This window comes from Sorex araneus, chromosome 5 (genome assembly GCF_027595985.1).
Source record: "Sorex araneus isolate mSorAra2 chromosome 5, mSorAra2.pri, whole genome shotgun sequence".
Lineage (NCBI taxonomy): Eukaryota > Metazoa > Chordata > Mammalia > Eulipotyphla > Soricidae > Sorex > Sorex araneus.
Genome location: NC_073306.1, coordinates 210,101,494 through 210,120,643, shown reverse-complemented (window position 1 = coordinate 210,120,643; position 19,150 = coordinate 210,101,494). Strand labels below are relative to the sequence as shown.

The following is a 19,150-nucleotide window of genomic DNA, read 5'->3' as shown; positions in this document are numbered from 1 at the left end:
GTCCATTTTAAAGTAAAATAATCCAAAGTTAAGAATGCATAAGTAGTAGGTCTGCGTCTGAGTCACCGGTGGCTTTTATTGGGGCAGGGGTGGGAGTGAGGGCTCAGGTGACCTGGCCCGTGTTCCCTGACTGGCCCCGGGGGTCGGGAAGCATCCGCACGGTGGTGGCTCCACAGAATGCCCGGAGCAGGCCACATCGTACTGGATTTCGGCGAGGCGCCAAGCAGCCGCACCCCCGAGGCCCGCCTTCTACTGGGCACCTTCCCTGCCCACCGGCCCGTGGTTCCGACTGTGGCTGGGCAGTGTGGGGAGCAGGAATGGTGGGGCGCCCCCCAGTCCACGGAAACTCGGGCCACGCATGCCTTTGCACTGACGGACGGGTCCTGGGGCCAGTGCTGGCTCCCTCACACCGGGAGAAAACTTTGCTTTTTTTTTAGTCACTTATTTCAGCAATTCAGTGCCGTGTTGCTGCAGCACAGAATGACTAGATTGACCTTTGAAACTCAGGACAATTTCGTCCAGATTCCTAGAGGCAAAATGACTAGCCACCGATGAGAATTATTCATACACTCGCCATTTTCTACTACCAGACTGCTCGTATTTTAAATATCAGCCGTCCCCAAGGCTGTGGGTTTCTTTACCATATTGCGCGTCAGCTGTTAAACCCATCAGGTTACGATACTAAAAAGATTCATTTTAAAGATTATGATTATTGGGGCTGGAGCGATAGCACAACGGGGAGGGCGTTTGCCTTACACGTGGCCGACCCGGGTTCGAATCCCAGCATCCTATATGGTCCCCTGAGCACCACCAGGAATAATTCCTGAGGGCAGATCCAGGAGTAACCCCTGTGCATTGCCAGGTGTGACCCAAAAAGCAAAAAAAAAAAAAGATTATGATTATTTTTTAATGTTTTATGTTGAGTAAAATGTGCCTTTGGAAGGATCTTACATATCTTATAGTAGAAGTGTGTAAGTTTGGTTGAAAGGGCTGATCCTGAGTTTGAGATGAAAACTATTCTCGTGGTAGAATATATTCATGGTAGAATATACACATACACATAATATATATATACACATATCTATATATCCATATTGAGTATCATGTGTCATTGAGCAGAGAAGATTAGAAAGTAAATTAATCATAGATGATAGTTTATTATTTTGCTGTTTGGGCATTACTATATCACTACAGACCTGAAGAGGGGTGAGACTTCACTTTAGTCTAAGAGGTCAGATCTAGTTCTGTGTTCCTTCTGTGTAGCTGCCTCAGATCTAGCTGATGTCGATCTCCTCAGCATCTTTGTTTGTCTTTGGAAATAGTCAAATGCGCATCTTCCTCCAGAAGGCGGGGTCAGTGCCGGGACGGCAGGGAAGGTGCAAACTGACAAGTCCCAAACTTCATCGGCTCTGAGTGTCCCGGTAGGCTGGTTCCGGACCGAGGGGCCTGCAGGTGGGGGCGGGCCCAGCCAGCAGTGACCAGTCGGGCCCGAGTCTCACTGCACTTTCCGGTCCCGGAGATGACGCTGAGAGTGTTCTAGAGACTCGGCTTCTGAGCGCTAGCACGGCGACCACCCCGTGCTTCCTACTCGCGCCCGCGGCAGAGCACGGCCGGGGAGTCCCGAGCTGAAGCGCACGTCTTCCTGTGTGTCCCTCGAAGTGCTCCCTGAAGGGCATTTCTTGGGCCAGTGGTTTATGCTCTGGGTTCGAATAGGTTCGAGCCTATTTGATTTTAGAGTCCTCTTCTCAGAGATCTCGGTCTTTTAGTTTGCTGCGCGGTCGGCGTGACAGTGCGTCCAGCTGGAGCAAGGCTGCCCCGGTGGTGGCGTCCGGGTTCACTGCATCGATGCAGAAAACTCTACGTCTAAGAGCTTGGGGAAATTGGGCCTTCTCTTCTTCCAGAAGCACTTTTCCCTCTCGAGGACCCCTTTTCTCTCTTGGACTAATCTCTCTCTCTCTCTTTCTCTCTTTTCCTCTCTGTCTCTATGTCTCTGTGTCTCTGTCTCTGTCTCCCTGTGTCTCTGTCTCTCTCTTTCTCTCTCTCTCTGTCTCTGTCTCTGTCTTTCTGTGTCTCTGTCTCTGTCTCTTTCTCTCTCCTTACCTCTCTCTAATTCTCTTTCATTGAATACTAATTTGCTTGACTCTCAGGGAGAGGGCAGGGACAGGCAATAGTACCTGAGGGAAGGGGTAACTTGCAGAAATTGGATCTTAGCTTCTCCCAAAAGCTTTTTTCTCCCTGGAGGAGCCCGGTTTTTTTTCCTTGGACTAATCTCCCTTTGTCTCTCTGTCTCTCTTTCTGTCTCTCTCTTTCCCTCTCTCTCCCCCTCTATCTGCCTCAGTCTCTGTCTCTCTGTGTCTCTGTTTCTGTCTCTCTCTCCTTACATCTCCCTAAATTCCTTTCACGAAACGCTAGCTTGCTTGCCGTCCAGGAGAGCAGGGCAGAGCAGTAGCCCGCGGGTGAGGTGTGCCTTGCTCAGGCCGGCTGGATCGGGTCCCCCACCTTCGGCCCCGGGAGCCCCCAGGAGCAAGCCCTGAGCACAGCCGGTGTGGAGCCAGAAATACACACGTATGCCCGTGTATGCACACACTGTACAAACGGCCAGTGTCCAGCGCTTGCCGCTGTGCCGCGTCGGCCGGATCTGCGGTGACAGCCTGTCCTTTCTCCTTCCCCTGCAGGGCTGGGCCAGGAGGGCCTGTTCCGCGTGGCCGGCAGCGTGCGGGCGGTGGAGGAGCTGCGGCGCGGGTTCGAGAGCGGCCGCCCGGTGCGGCTGGAAGCCGGGGACGTGAGCGCGGCCGCCAGCCTGCTGAAGGGCTTCGTGCGGGAGCTGCCCGGCGGGCTGCTGACCAGCGCCCTGGCCCCGCGCCTGCTGCAGGCCCTGCCAGGTGAGGGGGCACGGGGGGGGGCACTCTTGCCACGACCATCAGCGGGCGGGTACCAAGGTCTGGGGACGCGGGTGCTGGACAGAGAGGACAGCCGGCTCCGCCCCTGGCATCACACCTGCTGCCCTGGCATCACACTCGGTCCCCTGGGCATGCCCAGGGTGGCCTCCCCACCTTCGCAAGGAGTCCCTCTTCTTGGGGGCCTGAGGGTCAGCACAGAGGTAGGGGACTTGCTCTGCATGTGGCCAGCCTGGGTTGGGTCCCTGAGCATCTCCCTGAGTGAGCACTGAGTGCAGAGTCAGGAGTGAGCCCTGAGTGCAGAGTCAGGAGTGAGCACTGAGGGCAGAGTCAGGAGTGAGCCCTGAGCGTCTCCAGGAGTGAGCACTGAGCGCAGAGTCAGGAGTGAGCCCTGAGCACCTCCAGGTGTGACTCAAAAAAGCAGAAAAAAAAAAAACCACAAACAAACAAACCAACCCTAAAACCCGCCACAAAACACCATGAAATTAAAGTCAGATATGTGTGCCCATAAAACCACTCTTTGCTGTCTTTTGTTTGTTTTTTAAAAATCTAGGTCCTTGGGCTGGAGTGATAGCACAGCGGGGAGGGCGTTTGCCTTGCACGTGGACAACCCGAGTTCAATTCCCAGACCCCATAGGGTCCCCTGAGCACTGCCTGGGGTAATTCCTGAGTGCAGAGCCAGGAGGAACCCCTGTGCATCGCCGGGTGTGACCCAAAAAAGAAAAAAAAAATCTAGGTCCTCATCTCCCTTTTAAGATACTAGTAACTGATTCAGGAAGCCTCATGAAATGGAATTCCTAGGGCCATTGACATTTGAATATTCTGTAACATGATACTGAAAATCTTGGTGCTTTGGAATCAGAAGTTGGTTTTTAATGAGTGATTGCATGGAAGGAGCTGAGAATAAGGTACCTCATTCTGGATAGGAAATATTAGGTGGATTCCATCAGTTCTTTCCTTTTAAATGAAAAGCCCCTGGTGTGCTTCCCTCTGCATGTAAGATTAAGTTCTAAAATAATTGTGCTCTGTGTGAAATAAAGATGCCTGATTGTGTTAGAAATTGATTTTTTAAATAAAAAGGTATCACTAAAAATTTAATAATGATATTGGATATGCCAAAAACAGTAACAGTAAGTCTCTCAATGAGAGACGTTACTGGTGCCTGCTCGAACAAATCGATGAGCAACGGGGATGACAGGTATAGCTATTATTGAATTCTCCTAAACAAAACAAGGAAAAATGTTTCACCTGGAATAACCATTTCTTGTCTTCTTTTTTGCCAAGTTAGAATGAAAACGGGGGGCAGGATGTATTTGAGTGTTAGTTGCTAGAATAAGGAAGGATGTGACTTGAATTCCTATTTCTTTATAGACGTGGAGTTATTCTTCACATGGTCTATTGAAGAATGGATTAAATGAGAAGAAGTATCTAGTGTCTTGTGTTCTATTGAAAAATGCAATGTGAAAGAGGAAATTGCTGAGCTGTTTGTTGGTTCTGGTTGCCAACAAGGTTTAAAGCTTTCGGTAACAGTCAATGACATTTAAGTGACATATTTGAAGTTTATTCATTCAAACCTGAACTTCAGGAGCCAGAGAGATAGTACAGAGGTAGGGCTCCGAGCTCGCGTGTGACCAACCCGGGTTCAATCCCCGCTACCCCATACGGTCCCCAGAGCCCACCAGGAGTGATCCCTGAGTACAGAGCCAGGAGTAAGGCCTGAGCACTGCTGAGTGTGGCCCAAAACCAAAGCTAACTTCATATCTGTTTGCATATAAGAGCATTTAAAATAGGCAACCACCCCCCATACTTAAATGGTTTAACGAAGAATGATTTATGTCATAAGGAATTGAAGTTTTAAGATAAAATTCTGAAAAAAAATAATTTTCATAAAAGTTGTTAAAAATAACTGGTTGAAAAATTAAATATTAATGCTTAACAGTTGTAGTTAACACTTAGAATTACTAAGGATCCTGATTATTCTTCATATTATCTTGCTACTAAGATTCTCATATTAATAATGTTAGTAATATTAATCATACTAATGCTTGTGAGTTTCAAAAATTTCACCTGTTTTTATGCTTTTGTATGAAATAGTAATTTAATTTTATAATGATAATGCACTTTTTTTTATCTAATATTGAATTTGAAATAGAATTTAGGTAGGATTTTACTGTAATCTGAATCTTTGTAAATTACCTTCTTATTCCTGACATGAATCCTTGGAGTCCAAAAAGTTGATGATATACATAAAAAAAAAAAAAGCAAGTGGTAGTATTCTAAAATCAAGACTGATTGTAGGGTTATTTTTTATATGATTGCACCAAAGTACATTTTGAATGGGGCAGAGAAAGTAATCTTTGCTCTAAAGCATCTTTCATTCTCTCATGCATTGTACACCTTTGGGATGAAAGCAGGGGTGTCCATAAAGAAAGTATCTGCAGAAAAAGCTATTCATTACATTAGGTTTCTGTAACTTTAAGCTTTCTGTAACAGTCAATGACATTTAAGTGACATATTTGAAGTTTATTCATTCAAAACTGAACTTCAGGAGCCAGAGATAATACAGAGGTCAGGGCTCGAAGCTTGGGTGTGACCAACCCAAGTTCAATCCTCGTTACCCCGTATGGTCCCCGAGCCCACCAGGACGCTGAGTGAGGAGGGAATAAGGCAATCTGTGGTTGTCAGGCTGTTTCGAGTATGTGTGCTTCTTCAACGATTCAGGCAGGGGGATTAAGAAGACCACTTCTGTTCATGGGCTCATCCTCAGCCATCTCTCTGGAAGGGCATAGATTGGCACAGGTCACTCACTCACTGTGTCTCTGGAAGGGCACAGGTCACTCACTCACTGTGTCTCTGGAAGGGCGTAGATTGGCACAGGTCACTCACTCACTGTGTCTCTGGAAGGGCACAGGTCCCTCACTCACTGTGTCTCTGGAAGGGCATAGATTGGCATAGGTCCCTCACTCACTGTGTCTCTGGAAGGGCGTAGATTGGCACAGGTCCCTCATTCACTGTGTCTCTGGAAGGGCGTAGATTGGCACAGGTCCCTCATTCACTGTGTCTCTGGAAGGGCATAGGTCACCCACTCACTGCGTCTCTGGAAGGGCATAGGTCACTCACTCACTGCCATATTCTATAACTTTTGATCTTTCCGTCTTTATCCTTGTGAGCCAGTGAAGTACTTTTTTATTTACTATTCTCAGACATGTTTTGGAAATAGATATGAATTGAAGTCAGTGAAATGATTTAAAATGGGATTTGTTTGACTTGGATAACTCGAAGTCTGTCTCTCTCCCAGTGAGTGTGATTTTGGGCCCCACCAGACTGTGCTCAGGGCTGACTCCTGGCTCTGTGCTCAGGAATCACTCCTGGCTCAGGAGACCATATGTGGTGGGGGGGGGGGAAGGGGGTTGAATTGGGCTGTCTGCACGCAAGGCAGGTGCCTTATCCACTGGACTATTTTGCTGGCCCTAAAAGTGTCTTTTTTCAAATGGTCCCTGTTAGTTCCCTGTATAATAAAATGCTATATTTCTATCTCATAATTTAATAGTTTTTATTTTTTTTTATTTTTCCTTGATCACTTGAAATTGAGCTGGAGCCATAGCACAGCGGTAGAGCGTGTGCCTTGCACACAGCTGACCTGGGTTCGATTCCTCCGCCCCTCTCGGAGAGCCCGGCAAGCTACCGAGAGTATCTCGTCCGCATAGCAGAGCCTGGCAAGCTCCCCGTGGCATATCTGATATGCCAAAACCAGTAACAACAAGTCTCACAATGGAGATGTTACTGGTGCCCACTCGAGCAAATAGATGAGCAACGGGATGACAGTGGCAATGACAGTGACACTTGAAATTAGATTAATCCCATAATATTTAGCACCATCTAATATAGCAAAACACAAGAAATAAAAATGAAAACATCAGCACTGAAGTGGGCAATAAATTCAGGTACAATTTGTGCTTTATACATTCTCCAGCACATGGGATGAGTGGCCGGAGCGTCTACCTAGTGGTAATAAACAGAGAAGGAAGTCAATCTGGATTACGGTCGTCCCGAGAACACCTGTAGGAAAGGCACCAAGAGTCCATAAGATAAATGTGGGTGGACAGGACAATTTTTTAGTCAAGGCAAAGGCATGAACAGAGCCAAGGAGAGAGCTCGAAGGGTTGGAGCAGATGCTTTGTGCGTGGACTCTCAGGCTCAATCTGTGGTACTGCATCATCCACCAGCTTTGACCTATGGTACTGCATCATCCACCAGCTTTGACCTATGGTACTGCATCATCCACTAGCTTTGACCTGTGGTACTGCATCATCCACCAGCTTTGACCTGTGGTACTGCATCGTCCACCAGATTTGACCTATGGTACTGCATCGTCCACCAGTTTTGATCCATGATACTGCACATTCCCCTGACCTCTGCCAGGAGTAACCCCTGAGCACTAAGCAAGGATCACCTCAAAACTCTGTTGGATAGGGCCCAAAAGAGAAAAGAAAAAAGATGTGAACAATAATACTGGCAAGCATGAGACACACCTGTGCCCATAGCTAGAGAAATGCCAAAAATAGAATTAAAAAATTAGGCTGGGAGTTGGTGGCAGAGCTTGTTGAATTCATCAGCTAAATTTTTGAAAAAAGAAATCATTTTACGGCAGCAGATTTTATTTTACTTTATTTTTATTTATCATATTATAGAATTTAAGAATATAGCTTCCCTCCTCTGTGCATGACTCACTATGTAGCACTGTAGCACTGTCCTCCCATTGTTCATCGATTTGCTCAAGTGGGCACCAGTAACATCTCCATTGTGAGACTTGTTACTGTTTTTGGCATATTGAATATGCCATGGGTAGCTTGCCAGGCTCTACCGTGCGGCGAGATACTCTCGGTAGCTTGCTGGGCTGGGCTCTCCAAGAGGGACGGAGGAATCAAACCCAGGTCAGCCACATGCGAGGCAAATGCCCTACCCGCTGTGCTATCGCTCCAGCCCAATGACTCACTATACACCCTGGAAAAGTTCTAGAATCATGTCAGTAACCAAATTATCCTCTTCCCCTTTCTTTCTTCCAGTACTGTAGTTTTTACTGTGTCTAGTAGTTTTGATTTTGCCAGTTCATTTCCTTCAGTTACACGTATCTGTGTGTGAAGGAAACTATCTGGTAAGTGCTATCTGTTAATCTTAGAAATTCTCATGTCTTATCTTCCCTGTCCTGCTTCTTTAAATATTGTATCATTGTCTAATTCTGGCTTCCACAGAATTTCCTCAACTTAGTTTTCCTGCATGTTGACATTTTAGCTTGTGTATTTTTAACGTAAAAATATCCGTGCTCTTTTTCAGGGTGCTCTATATTTGTTTTATTGTGCTCTATTTTTATTACATTTCTAAGAGCCTCTCGGGTTTTATTTGTTTTCTTTTCCGCGTGTTATTTTTGGTTCTGAGATTTCTCTCTCATTCAGCTCTATTCAGACCTATGAGGGCGATGATTAGCTGTGGGGATTTCAGAATAACCTTCTGCGTAGACGGGCCAGCGGCTTGGCTACTGAACTTCTCTGTGAGGGTTATTAGGTCGTGTGGATGGATGGATGGGAGGGTCTCCCGGCAGGTCCAGAGAGGTCAGGATATGGGCACAGCTTTCTCCTTAGACACCGAGTTTCTCAAGAGCAGGGAGCAAGAGAAGGGCTAGAAGTGCTAGCAGGTGCGTTATTTCTCAGCAGATTTGTCCTAATCCCCCCCTTTCCCGCTGTGCTCCTCACTATCTCAGGACCTGGTTTCTGTTGTTTTTCCGAAAGGCACCCTCAGCTCTAAAGCACTCACGCTGCAGGGGCGGGGGTGCCTTGACACATTTCGCCTTTGGTTCCCAGTCTTGCATTCACTTCCAGTGTCTTCGAAATCTCAGCCACTTCCCTGCGTGCCCCCGAGGCTTGTCTCTGACCCATGCGTGCTTATACGTGTGGAAGCGTCTGGTGCTGTTAATTCGACGGATCGGGAAGATGGGATCAATGATTGTGATCAGCCTGTCCCTTCGACTCTGCCTTGTCCCTTGCCTTCTTTCTCCTGCACTTGATTTTAAGTGGAACCACGGTTTATTTTGTTTTCTGAATTTGTGGGGGGTGGGGGTGGGGAGGGGGAGGGCTGGGCTCCACTCACAGTGCTTGGGGCGTGCTCAGGGCCCAGTGCTCAGGGCTCAGTCCTGAGGACTACATGTGGTGCCAGGGACCGAACCAGAACCAACCACGTGCAAGCTGAGGTCCTGGCGCCTGGGCTGTCGGTCTGGGCTGGAACTAGACTTTAGTAGCGGCTGTGCCCACAGTTCGTGCCTGTGAGACGTGGTTTACGCACACATGGTCATTTATGTAACTGTTTTTCTTTCTTCTTTTTTTTTAATGTAGAGGTCACTTTTTTCTTCTTCTTTCTGGGTCACACCCGGCCATGCACAGGGGTCACTCCTGGCTTTGCACTCAGGAATCACCCCTGGCGGTGCTCAGGGGACCCTATGGGATGCTGGGAATCGAACCTGGGCCGGCCGTGTGCAAGGCAAATGCCCTCCCCGCTGTGCTGTCGCGCCAGCCCCTAGAGGTCTCCTTTTGTTTGTTTTTCTGAGCCACACTCAGCGGCGCTGGGGGCTACTTCCTGCTCCGTGCCCAGGGCTGCTCCCAGCAGTGCTCAGAGCACCGTGTGGTGCAGGAGCCTGAAGCGGGGTGGGCTGCTCCCAGGCCAGCGCCGGGACCCCTGACGTCCCTGCAGAGAACTTTCTAAACGCCAGGCCTGCTGCGGAGTCCGAGGGGAGGGGTGTGAGCAGCCCCCGCCGCACACCCGGCCCTGCCGGTTAACCAGCGCCCCCAGCACCCCCTCTGCTGAGCCCGTCCAAGTCACCGGCTTCTACGCCGAGTGTCCCAGCAGCGTGAGGACTTGCGGGAGAAGGAGAGAAGGAGGAGGCAGCACAGGGTAACTGTGCCTGGCCAGGGTGATGGCTCCCAAGGCCGCACGGCAGGTTTGCAGGCTGTGACCCCCCCTGTGTTCTAGATTCAGGACCGTGTGAGCACCCAGACACTAAGAAACAAGAGTCGGGAGGAGCCCCTGAGCAGCGCCAGTCGTTGGGCCTGAAAAAGAAGCATCTAACTCGCGTTCTGCTTGTTTGCGTAATTTGTAAGAGCCGCGAAAGCCGAAAGAAGCCCGAGCACTGGGCTCTGGTGTCTGGGGGTGCCCGGCAGACCGGCTGGAGCAGACAGTTCCTCGTAGGCAGGGACCCCGCGAGTGTGAGTCCCACTCCAGCTGTCCAGCTCCTGAGCTTTGCCCACGGAGCAGAGCTCTGCATTCTCGGAGAAGGTCCGGTTCTGGTGGCCGTGTATCCCTCCCGGGCCCAGAGCTCAGCCAGCCCGGTCTTCCAGCACCTCTGCATCCTGCGCAGCTAATCAGGATGATAAGATTTGCGGTTTCGTGAATAATGCATAAGAATAGACTGCCATCTATTAGTCACCTTATTATCCTGCCCTTTGGGCACTTCTGGTGAGTTTGTCAGGAGCAAGGATTGTGAGTGTGTGGTAAGAGCATAGCTTCACCTTTCACATAGAAAAATGCTCTTGGCTTCTCATCATCACTTTCAGTGATTCCGCTTCTTAGGAATGAAATGGGCTGGAGCGATAGCACAGCAGTTGGGTGTTTGCCTTCCACGCGGTCGACCGGAGTTCGATTCCCCCGCCCCTCTTGGAGAGCCCGGCAAGCTACCGAGAGTATCGAGCCCGCACGGCAGAGCCTGGCAAGCTCCCCGTGCGTATTGGATATGCCAAATACGGTAACAATAAGTCTCCCAATGAGAGACGTTACTGGTACCCGCTCGAACAAATCGATGAGCAACGGGATGACAGTGACAGGAATGAACTGCAGAGTGAAGCTCATGCGAGCCTCACATTACATGGCAGCTGACGTCTTAGTCTACCCATTCCATGAATTCATATTTAGAAAGAATGCACATATGCATCTAATTCATGTTCTATTTCTATAGTTTATAAAACCTTTCGTGCTCAGGCATTCTTCTGAGCTTTTTTTTTTTTAAATTAATATTTTAAATTAAGGCACAGTGGTTGACAGAGTTATTCGTGGTTGCGTTTCAGGCTTGCAGTGTCCTGGTCCCAACCCCTGTGTCAGTGGCCCTCCCCTCTTGTTCCTTTCTATTAAAACTTTACTCGTCATAGACTCTCTCAGACCTAAGAAACTTTTTTGGTGAATGAGTGAAGGTTCCCACCTCTACAACCTGCCCGTTTTGCTTGCTTGCCGTTTCCGAGACGCTCACGGGCCTGTGGTGATGGTGTAGTAGTAGCCTAGTGATGCTGCTTGCTGGGCCGTCAGGTTGCTGAGCTCAGGTGCTGTGAGGTGAAACCACCTACGTTAGAACCACAGCGTGTCGGCGTGACTAGGTGTCAGTCAGCCCAACTCTGCTTCAGTCTAGTCCGTCTGCCTGGGAAGTCGGCGGGTATCAAGTTTCTGTTGCTGCGGCGACAGGTTAACCCAAATTTGAGTGATGCGGTTCACTGTGGACTTAATTCCCCTCCTGTTCTGCGGGAGAGAGGTCTGTGGGCTCAGCCCGTTGCTCCACCCCCAGTCCCAAGAGAAGAAAGAACGAGTCAGCTTGAGCGCCTCCCCGGGGCCGTGGGGTACTCGGTGTTACCTTCCCGGGAGGGAAGCTGGGGGTTGACCCCCGGTAGCCAACTGTGGCCTGCAGCTGGCCAAGCCCGGAGTGGACACAGCAGTGAATTTCAACCTCTGGTCCACCAGTTTTCTACCTGTTCTGAGGATTTTCCTGCTGGCCCGTGAAACATTCTTGCCACTTACCCGGCTAGATGCCCCTGGGCCCTGGGGTGGTTGTAGCCGCGTTTAACTGCAGTGTAAGTACTTGTTACAAGCAAAGTCTTGATTTCTGCCAAAGCCGTCTGCAATCCTCTTCTCCTTTGTCATTGCTCCTTTAGATATAAAAAGGTTGCAGAGCTCTGAGGTTGAAAGTGCTCAGATACTGCCCATGATGAATCAGCAGACCCGTCATTTCATCACAGCAAACAGAAAAGTTCTGGGTAGGAGTAGCGTAAGGTACTTTGATTTTTTTTTTATTATTATTATTATTATTATTATTTTGCTCTTGGGGTCACACCAGGCGATGCACAGGGGTTACTCCTGGCTCTGCACTCAGGAATTACTCCTGGCAGTACTCAGGGGACCATAAGGGATGCTGGGAATCAAAACCGGGTTGGCTTCGTGCAGTCAAACCCAGCCCTACCCGCTGTGCTGTAATTCCAGCCCCTCTTTGCTTTTTTGAGACTTTAGTTAATTGTGTTCTTATTCATGCTGTAAAGGATTTACTGTTACTAGGTGAAGGTAGAGATTCTCTAAGTTTGTCTCCATTATTATTTATTGCATCCAAAAGATTAAGGGTAAATGATAGAAGTGCTTCTTCTGTTGTTGTTTGCTTTATTGTTTTCTTTGTTTGGGTTTTGAGGTGACATCTCCAGGTACTCAGGGCTGTTCCTGGCTAGACGTTCAGGAGGGGCCCGGGGGTGCTCAGGGGATCATAAGGGGTATTGGGATTCACACTGGGCTGTCCGAAAGCAAGCAGGCGCCTTAATCCCTTTACTGTTTCTCCAGCCTAAAGTGCTGTTTTTTCCTCTCTCCCCCAAATGTTATTGTCATGAGCTCATAACCATTTTGAATATTTATTTTATTTGAGCCTTAGGGTTTGAGGTTTTGTTTCAGAACCGAAAGATCCCAGGCTGTTGGAATGTGCTTGGTTGCCTATATCCTTAAGCTCTCGGAATTAAATCCCAATTTTAGAGTCTGTGCCCATGAAAACTCACTTTAAAAAAATAAAAGGCAGAATAGGATTACACTTTCTCTTCATTCATATTTTATAATGGTACGAAGCTGTGTTCACATTTATTTCATGAGTATAAAGATATGTATGAGAAAAGGGCAGTCTGATACACTTTTATAAGCCAGACTTGTTATTTATCTTTACTTTTTTTATTTAAAAAATTTTTTTTGCTTTTTGGGTCACACCTAGCGATATACAGGGGCCACTCCTGGCTCATGCACTCAGGAATTACTCCTGGCAGTGCTCAGGGGACCATATGGGATGCTGGGAATCGAACCCAGGTCAGCCGCATGCAAGGCAAACACCCAACCTGCTGTGCTATCACTTCAGCCCCTTTTTTTTTTCTTTTAAAAATATTTCTGCTAGTCATGATCCTAGTTACATGGGAACAATGCTGTCATAGGTGACAGAATATGTGTTTTTAGAGATCAAGGGATCCAAATATGATTTCTTTCTCTCTCAAAAGTATTTGAGGGGCCAGAGAGATTGGATAGTGGGTAAGGAGTTTGCCTCACACACAGTTGACCCTGGTTTGCTCCCCAGCATCTGAGCACCACTGGGAGAGTTTCCTGAGCACAGAGCCAAGAGTAAGCCCTGAGCAGAGCCAGGTATAGGCCAAAAGGAAAGAAAGGTAAATTAGAAGTATTTGAAATTAATACAAAAAACCTGTTATCAGGGAATCGGTTTCCTACCAATAGCATCTTACGTGTTGGTTTGCATCGTGATCAGTAGGGATGGATCATTCTAATCTTGTTTTCCAAAACGTTTCTGATAAGGATTGAAGTCTACACAATGTGAACGGTGGTATTTTGTGCAGCGTCGTCTCTGCCGTATGCAGTCTGTGGAAACTGGCTCCCATTAAAGGGCCTTTAAACATTTCATTAAAGCTGTGCTCATAAAACCAAAAGAGTAAAGGTACAGTAAGTTATTTTATTGAACAAATATTTACATAGCACCTAACCACTGTATTAAGTACTTTATAACTGTTGACTCATTTCCTTCTCATCACAGCTTTATGAGGCGGCTAATATTGCCTTTTATGATGGGGGAAATCATTTAGTAGAGTTAAAGGTCACACAGGCAGGTAGCAACAGAACCAGGCTCCTAACCCAAGAAGTGAATCCCAGCGTTTATTGCCGTCCGGAGCTCTGCGCCCACTCTCTGACCTCAGGAGACTTGCGTGTGTGCTTCTTGCAGTAGCAGCCCTGTGTAACCCTGTCTCCCTGTAGCTCTTCCTCGAACAGGAGCTCACCAGCTAACGCTACTGACCAAACTAAAATAAATAAGCTAATCAGGGGCCGCAGTGATAGTACAGTGGGTGGGATGCTCGCCCCGTTCCATCTCCACCAGAAGTAATTCTTGAGTGCAGATCCAGGAGTAACCCCTGAGCATCACTGGGTGATGCTCCCCCCACAAAAGAAAAAAAAAAGATAAAGCTCATCAGTATTAATTGTAATTGGATTAAGTTTCCATTCTCATAGGGATTTGTCTAAAGACAAGTTGCAATGATTCCCTGAAATTAGTTGCTGTAGACATATGTGTAGGGAGTATGTACCAAGTCTCTTCGCAGTATTTAACTATTGACCAAACAGATCTTGGAGAATTGAAGTTTCAAAAAACTTCCACATGTCTGTGAGTCTTGGCCACCATCAATTTTTTAATTGTAGATTAGGTTACTATGTTTTTGAGAAATCTCAAAACTTTCCAGGAGTTCAAAATTCTGAACTCCTGAAAGTGTGAGAGATAAACACACACACACACACATACACACACACACACACACACACGTATATAAAGTTTCCTTTAGTTTTCTCTGTGCAGATAATGGATAATTAAGTTCAGGGTCACTCACGGGGACCAGGAAGATCTCCTGTGCCAGACTTTATTGAGTTAAGAGATTCTTATTTTCAGCAAACTCGAAGACAAAAATTAATTGGAAGATTCAATTGTAGGTAAAACTCAACTATCTTCTGTATTTTGGAAAGGAAAACACAAAATTAAACTGAGTTCACCCTAAGCGCCGACTCCAGCTCCTACTTCCGAGGATACCTTGAGCATGTTAGAATTTCTCTCACATAAAAACGGTCAAAGGCTTAAGGATCGCAAGACAGGCCAAAATGTCCTCTCAAAACAATAGTTTGGTGGGGCTGGAGCAATAGCACAGCGGGTAGGGCGTTTGTCTTGCACATGACCGACCCGGGTTCGATTCCCAGCATCCCATATGGTCCTCTGAGCACCACCAAGGGTAATTCTGAGTGCAGAGCCAGGAGTAACCCCTGTGCATTGCCAAAAAAAGCAAAAAAAAAAAAAAAAAACCACAAAACAATAGTTTGGCTCAACCTCCAAGTGGGAGGATTTCTCCTCTGGATAAAGTGCCATCGTGGTTTATGCCCGGGTGCCGTCTGTCACTGTGGGACATGCTGGAGAATGTTGCTCTCGGTCTTTCTCCCCGCAGATGACCAGACGGGTGCCCAGGAGAGCTGTTTGCGGGACTTGCTCCGGGAGTTACCACGCCTTCACTACTGTCTCCTCAAGTGTCTCTGCCGGTTCCTGAGGAAAGTAGCGGAGCACCAGGCCCAGAACCGCATGGACATCCACAACCTGGCCACTGTGTTTGGACCCAGTTGTTTCCAGTAAGTGTGTGGGCTCCTGCTGCCACTGTCCACCCGGGCCCCCTCCTTCACACTGGCCAGAATCACTGGGACCGGAAGTGGGATTCAGAACGCCAGGTCATCTGGTTTATGTTGGCACCTTCCCCGTTGCTCTCGGAAATTCACTCTTGGTCTTCCTCCTGGTTTTGAAGAATAGCATTATTTTTCTTTTCTCAAATCATAATTTACAACATTTGAAATAACCTTATTTACCTTATTTACAATTCTAGACTAGGTTCTAATTGGACTAAAGTGGACATTAAAACAATGAATGGGAAACTTTATTTATTTTATCCTATTATTTATTTTTTTATTAGCTAATCACTGTGAGGGTAGAGTTACAGATTTGCATATTTTCGTGCCTGTGTTTCAGTCATACAATGCTCCAGTGCCCATCCCTCCACCAGTGCCCATTCTCCACCACTGATGATCCCAGTATCCCTCCATCCCCCACCCCCTGAATCCCCCCACCCCAACCCCTCTCTGTGGCAGGGCATTCCCTTTTGTTCTCTCTCTCCTTTTGGGTGTTGTGGTTCGAAATAGAGGTATTGAGTGGCCATCATGTACAGTCTCTAGTCTACTTTCAGCACGCATCTCCCATCCCCAGCGGGTCTTGGAACCACACTTTACCTGGTGTTTCCTTCTCTATCTGAGCTGCCTTCCCGCCCCCAGCATGTGAGGCTGGCTCCCAAGACATGGAGCCAACCTCCTGGTACTTATTTCTACTATTCTTGGGTGTTAGTCTCCCTGAATGAGAAACTTTAATAGAAAGGAAGGAGTATGGTACTGAGTATAATTTTTTAACTGATTAGTGACAGCATTCAAATCATGGCAAAAGGGAAAAGTTGCAAGTGAATGTGTAAGTAAGAGAGAAATGCAACCTTGGCTCTATGCATTTCCTAGGAAAACTAGACCAGAAATAAGCTAGCGATCTCTCTCCATACTATATGATGAGCCGCAAGATCTTTTGCCAAGTTTGATATCTTACTTCCTTGTTATTCCTTAATGCCCTGTAATTGTTGATATACATCAGACAGGCTCTTGTAATCCAGGATTTTGTGTTTAAGTCTGCTATTAATCCTATTGATTGAACACTTTTTTCCAGTGAAAGAGGAAGAGAGAGGGAATGAGAATACTCATTCATTTCAAAGCACTCAGACATTCTCATTTAAATTTTTAAAAATTTTATTTCACGTCATGTGTCTGCTTGTCCCTGAATCCAGATGCTCAGAGCTAGCGCGGGCACTGTACCTGGCTGGACAGGAACTCAGGGCTGAACCTTAGGGTTCTAGCAGCCTGCCACAGGGAGGAATTTTAGAGATCAAAATAAAGATTTAAATATAGCTAATGATTTAAATAGAGATTTAAGTAAAGTTTAAATAAAGGCAATTCATTAAATTGGATATGTTAAAATCCATCCAATCCATTTCTCTGGATATGTTAAAAGTCTTAGAACTGCATATATCAGATACAGATACAACAGATTTCTTCTTCAGGAGCTTTTTGGTAATATTTATTCTTTTTACGACTACCTGCAGAATAAACCTCCGGTGACCTGTGTATAAGAAATGAAGGGCTGGAGTGATAGTACAGCATGGGGGGCAATTGCCTTGCACATGGCTGGCCCGGGTTCCATCCCCAGCACCCCATATGGGCCCCGGAGCATTACTGGGTGTGCCCCAAAACAAAAACAAGCCAAAAGTAAAGGAAAGAAGGAAAAGAAGGAAGAAAGGAAGGAAAGAATGGAGGAAGGAAGGAAGGAAGGAAGGAAGGAAGGAAGGAAGGAAGGAAGGAAGGAAGGAAGGAAGGAAGGAAGGAAGAGAGAGGGAGGGAGGAAGAAAGGAAGGAAGAAAGGAAGAAATGAAAGTATACATAAAAAATCGTTAAGTAATTTTATTTGAAAGGGGATAAAAGTGGGTTTTTTTTAAAAAAAATGGTATGCTTATTTATTAACAGAGACCGTCATTTCATTGCTGACTGAGTGGTTTGAGCTTGATCTGGAATTTCTAATAACCAACCTTAATCAGTCAATCAAGTTTCTGTCATAGGCTTCACTTGTTACTATAACTTTAAAAATCATGGCAAAATATGCATGGTACAGAATTCACTGTTGTGGCCGTTTTCTAGTGTGTGTTGTGTCACTGATGTTGAGAACATTCCCATTGTTGCGATTTATTGGACAGTGAGTCTGTCTGAACTCATATAGAAGTCATGGTGTGGTGCTTTTCTCATTGAAGCAGATCATGCTTCCAGCAGATGATATTTACTTAGTACTTCCAGTACTGGGTGGAGCGATAGCACAGTGGGTAGGGTGTTTGCCTTGCACGCGCGGCCGACCCGGGTTAGATTCCTCCGTCCCTCTCAGAGAGCCCAGCAAGCTTCCGAGAGTATCGAGCCCGCACAACAGAGCCTGGCAAGCTACCCATGGTGTATTCGATATGCCAAAAACAGTAACCATAAGTCTCACAATGGAGACGTTACTGGTGCCCTCTCAAGCAAATTGATGAACAACCGGAAGACAGTGCTACTTCCAGTATTATACCCTCTCCTTGTTCAGACTAATTCTGAAGAAGGAGAAGGAATTGTTTTTGTCCTTTAAGTTTCTCTTTTTACTTCAAAATCATTTTATAAAGATGATCGGTGGGAAGCTGCCATTCATAGGTACTTCTCTCCCATGCACCGCTAAGTCAGTCAGTGCACTCTGTGATTACTAGGTAACTGCATTATTGTATGCTTAGTAGGGGAGAGAGGTCATCTTTCTAGAAAGGAGAGCTCATTATGAAATAATGTGACTTAGAAAGACTGGAAACTTTTCAGGCTAGAGTGATATAGTACAGCAGGTGGGATGTTTGCCTTGCATGTAGCCAACCTGAGTTCAATCCCCAGCATCCCATATGGTCCCCTACGCCCTGCCAGGAGCAATCCCTGAGCACAGAGTCAGGGGGAAGTCCTGAAAACTGCCAGATGTGGCCCCCAAATATATTTTTTACATTATACATACAATTTTATTTTATTTTATTTTATTTTTTTTGGTTTTTGGGTCACACCTGGCGATGCACAGGGGTTCCTCCTGGCTCTGCACTCAGGAATCACCCCTGGCGGTGCTCAGGGGACCATATGGGATGCTGGGATTTGAACCCGGGTCGGCTGCGTGCAAGGCAAACGCCTTACCCACTGTACTATCGCTCCAGCCCCTCTACATACAATTTTAAATGTAAAAGTGATACTAGCTATGAAAGGAGAGTTGGAAGATGGCATTAAAGGCTGTTGCCACAGGCTTTGCACACGTGTGCTCCTGGTTCCATCCCTGACACCACGTGGTCCTTGAAGCCAGGTTTAGCCCCCAAACGAACAGACAAAATATGCCATTGTTGGTGGTTACTTATGGATGCCAGACTTCGAGGTAATTCCTAATGCCAGATTTTCAGTATGTACTTTCAGCAACCAATTTGTTCGATTCAAACAATTGATTGCATAAGAGTATCGTCAAATGGTTAAATAAAATAGGAAGGAGCTTTTCATCGTTGATGCTGAGGGCTGCCTGGAGGAGGAGAACCAGCAGGTTGGGTGTAGGTGTTTCCCAGCCTGCCTCTCCCCCCCACCCCGCTGCAGAAGAGTCTTTCTATTTTTTGTTGTGTCATTTTTGTTGTTGGTTTTGTTTGTCTACTAAGCCTCAGGCTGTGGTGCTCTGGGGCTCTCCCTGCTCAGTGCTCAGGGAGTTGTCCCTGGCAATGCCCTGGAGATTC

At 46.9% G+C, this 19,150-nt stretch overlaps 1 protein-coding gene across 1 annotated transcript in view; it reads left to right on the top strand.

Moving 5' to 3' along the window:
- The window catches only part of FAM13A (family with sequence similarity 13 member A), a 246,164-nt gene that overhangs the window by 26,248 nt on the left and 200,766 nt on the right, over nucleotides 1-19,150 (top strand). The window contains exons 3-4 of the mRNA XM_055138786.1: nucleotides 2,676-2,882; nucleotides 15,209-15,386. Of these exons, the coding sequence (XP_054994761.1) occupies nucleotides 2,676-2,882; nucleotides 15,209-15,386 (385 nt within the window). The remainder of the gene's footprint in view (nucleotides 1-2,675; nucleotides 2,883-15,208; nucleotides 15,387-19,150) is intronic.